This window comes from Anopheles aquasalis, chromosome 3 (assembly GCF_943734665.1).
Source record: "Anopheles aquasalis chromosome 3, idAnoAquaMG_Q_19, whole genome shotgun sequence".
NCBI lineage: Eukaryota > Metazoa > Arthropoda > Insecta > Diptera > Culicidae > Anopheles > Anopheles aquasalis.
In genome coordinates this window covers 58,651,049-58,653,548 of record NC_064878.1, presented here as the reverse complement: position 1 = coordinate 58,653,548, position 2,500 = coordinate 58,651,049, and the positions used below count along the sequence as shown (strand labels likewise).

Below are 2,500 nucleotides of genomic sequence, written 5' to 3'. Positions count from 1 at the left end.
TGAACGCAATGTTCCAGTATCAGGCACACTCGCGAAACAACGAAGCACGGGACTACGCACTGATTGTCGACAACAATGCGTACGTGTGGAAATGGTCGGTGCTGCAGATTTTGGTGATCATCTTTACCTGCTCGGTGCAGGTATACTTTGTGCGAAAATTGTTCGACATCAAGACTGGTAGCGGCAAGAGTCGTATTTGAAATTTCCCACTTTACCCAACCGACGACCACCGACCATTGCTCATCCCAACCCAACCAACAGCAGCAGCAGCAGCGTCCTTTTTCATTCCATCTATAGATTGTTTTTGTTCCATTTGACCGTATTTTCTGCTGTCGTCTGAAGTATTACTTCCCGTTAATTCGCTGTTTATGAAGAGAACTTGCAAAAAACGAACAGAGAAACTGCAGTTCCATCAACTTGTTCATTCCAACGCCAAGAAGAAGATAATGCTGTAAACTAGACAGGGTACTCCAGAATGGAATGTGTTCCGTGATAAGCGGGTGGTTAAAGTTAAGAAACAGGGAAGAAAGAAAGCGTTCTGCCACAAAAGTGAGTTTAGTTTTGGATTATACAGCCAGTGGCAGAACCAGGACTCTTTTTCATTTCATTTCTCTGTAGCAATAAATGGACAAACGAAGAAGACTGTCTTCCAGTACTGGGAGACGAAGGAACTATAGGTGAAATAAACATGCAGCCGAATGATTTAAGCACATTCATATGACCAACGTTTACGCTAATCGAGAAAGATGAAGATGAGACATCTCACTGGCAATTTTGCGTCGTTTTCTCAAATCTTGTTTTAATACTCTTACCGTTGGGATGATCGGTGGAAATTGAAATTTAGCGCAGAACTACGTGTCTCTCAACCTTGGTCCGCAGCGCCCAGTCTTTGAGCAGGAATGTTATCTTTGACTGAGATTTCATTCAACGAAATCACACAATCCCCATCAATGGTTTTAATGTTACAAACTCTATTTAATTCATAATTAATTCATTCCCCGCAATTAATTTGCTGCCATTCGAGCGAGCGAGGATTACAGCGAAACCTGCTCTAGCTACCTTGTTCCTCACCCTGCACCCCCTCTCCAACAAACGCGCGCTTGTGTGTGCGTGTGGGGGGTGCTTATGCGATGCTCTCGCCTGCTTAGCAGCCCTTTCCTCGATTTTTTCCTCTCATTCATCAAACAAAGCGAAGAGGTGAAAAGGGAGAGCTGGATCGGTCGCTGCTGGAAGAGCTGTTTTGTTTGCCAGAATCGTCCAAAAGCATGTAAGATCATTTAAATCTGGATTTTACCCTCGGAAAACGTCCACTTTTCGTTGTGCAATAAACACACAGAAAGAAAAAGAACCGAGCTACCGTTTTGTCTCGTCCGTTTGTGCTCCGTATCGCAGAAATCGCCAGTAGAAACCTTCATCTGATCGACCGAAGGACAATCTTCGTGGTGGAAATGTGAAAATTGCCCACTATGCGGAAGGGAAAATTGAAAAACAATTCTCAGCCAACTGCAACAACGAAGGCAAGTTTGCGGAACGTACTGTGTGTGTGCGCGCGATGGGCTATGCCCTACTTCCAATTTCCATCATCGTCGTCATGTTGGACGGGTAGCAAATTGGCATCATTGGTTACTTTGTGATTTGTGGCACCAGTTTGCAATGTAATCCGGAGCGTTATTCACAAACTTTGCTGCAATCTCCACGATCTGCAAAACAAGGCCAGTGCGATTCCTGGTACTGAGCATAAAGTGCGTTGTACGTCGTCGTGAGCTCGGCGGACGGGGTAAAGGAAAAACAAGGAAAAACTATGCTGGGAAATTCGTGGTGCGTGAGTGTGAGTGCGCGTGTGGTTCGGGGTAAAATTAGAGGGATTATGAGCACGAAAGCATAATGCGACGACCTATGCTTGGAGTAGAAAAGCATAGCAAAGAATGCAATAAAAGGAAAAAGCAGTGGGCGAGTGTGTGCGTGGAAGGGAAACGGGCCAAATGACCCCAAGTCCGTTCGTGTCCTTTCGAGCGCTCGGTGTCGCGTTTTGATGACGACTCGACTTTCGTCAATTGAATCGATACACGCAATCGTGTGCGTTCCGTGCGTTGTCGTGGAAAAAAGTGTGTAAAATGTAAACAAAAACATTCCAAAATCCGAGCCTCCCAAAAACGTATCGCCACCCACCACCTGGGGTAGGACGTCGCCACTATTGGTAGGATTTTCACCCCTCTCTGCTGACGAAGCAAGATTTGTCATCTCATGTTGGCAGCCTGCTTGAAACAAAGAAAGCAAACGATTTCTTCGACGACCACTGTGCGTGCGTGCGTGCGTGCGTGCGAACGTCAACAAGAAGTTGTGAATTGGGTTTCGAGAAAGGGATTTCTTCTTCCTTTTCCCAAGTAGGCCATCGGGTGGAGGCCATCGAATGAGAGAAAATATTAATCTGAGCGAGAATAGCTGCAGCAAGTGGAAAATCAGGTGTTGGGAGTAGTGGTGAGACACTCAAGTTACTGGC

At 45.8% G+C, this 2,500-nt stretch overlaps 1 protein-coding gene across 1 annotated transcript in view; it reads left to right on the top strand.

The window, feature by feature from the left end:
* Positions 1-2,500, top strand: part of LOC126575002 (uncharacterized) — an 11,239-nt gene that overhangs the window by 1,132 nt on the left and 7,607 nt on the right. The window contains exon 2 of the mRNA XM_050235473.1: positions 1-177. This exon is cut by the window's left edge and continues 28 nt beyond it. Within this exon, the coding sequence (XP_050091430.1) occupies positions 1-177 (177 nt within the window). The remainder of the gene's footprint in view (positions 178-2,500) is intronic.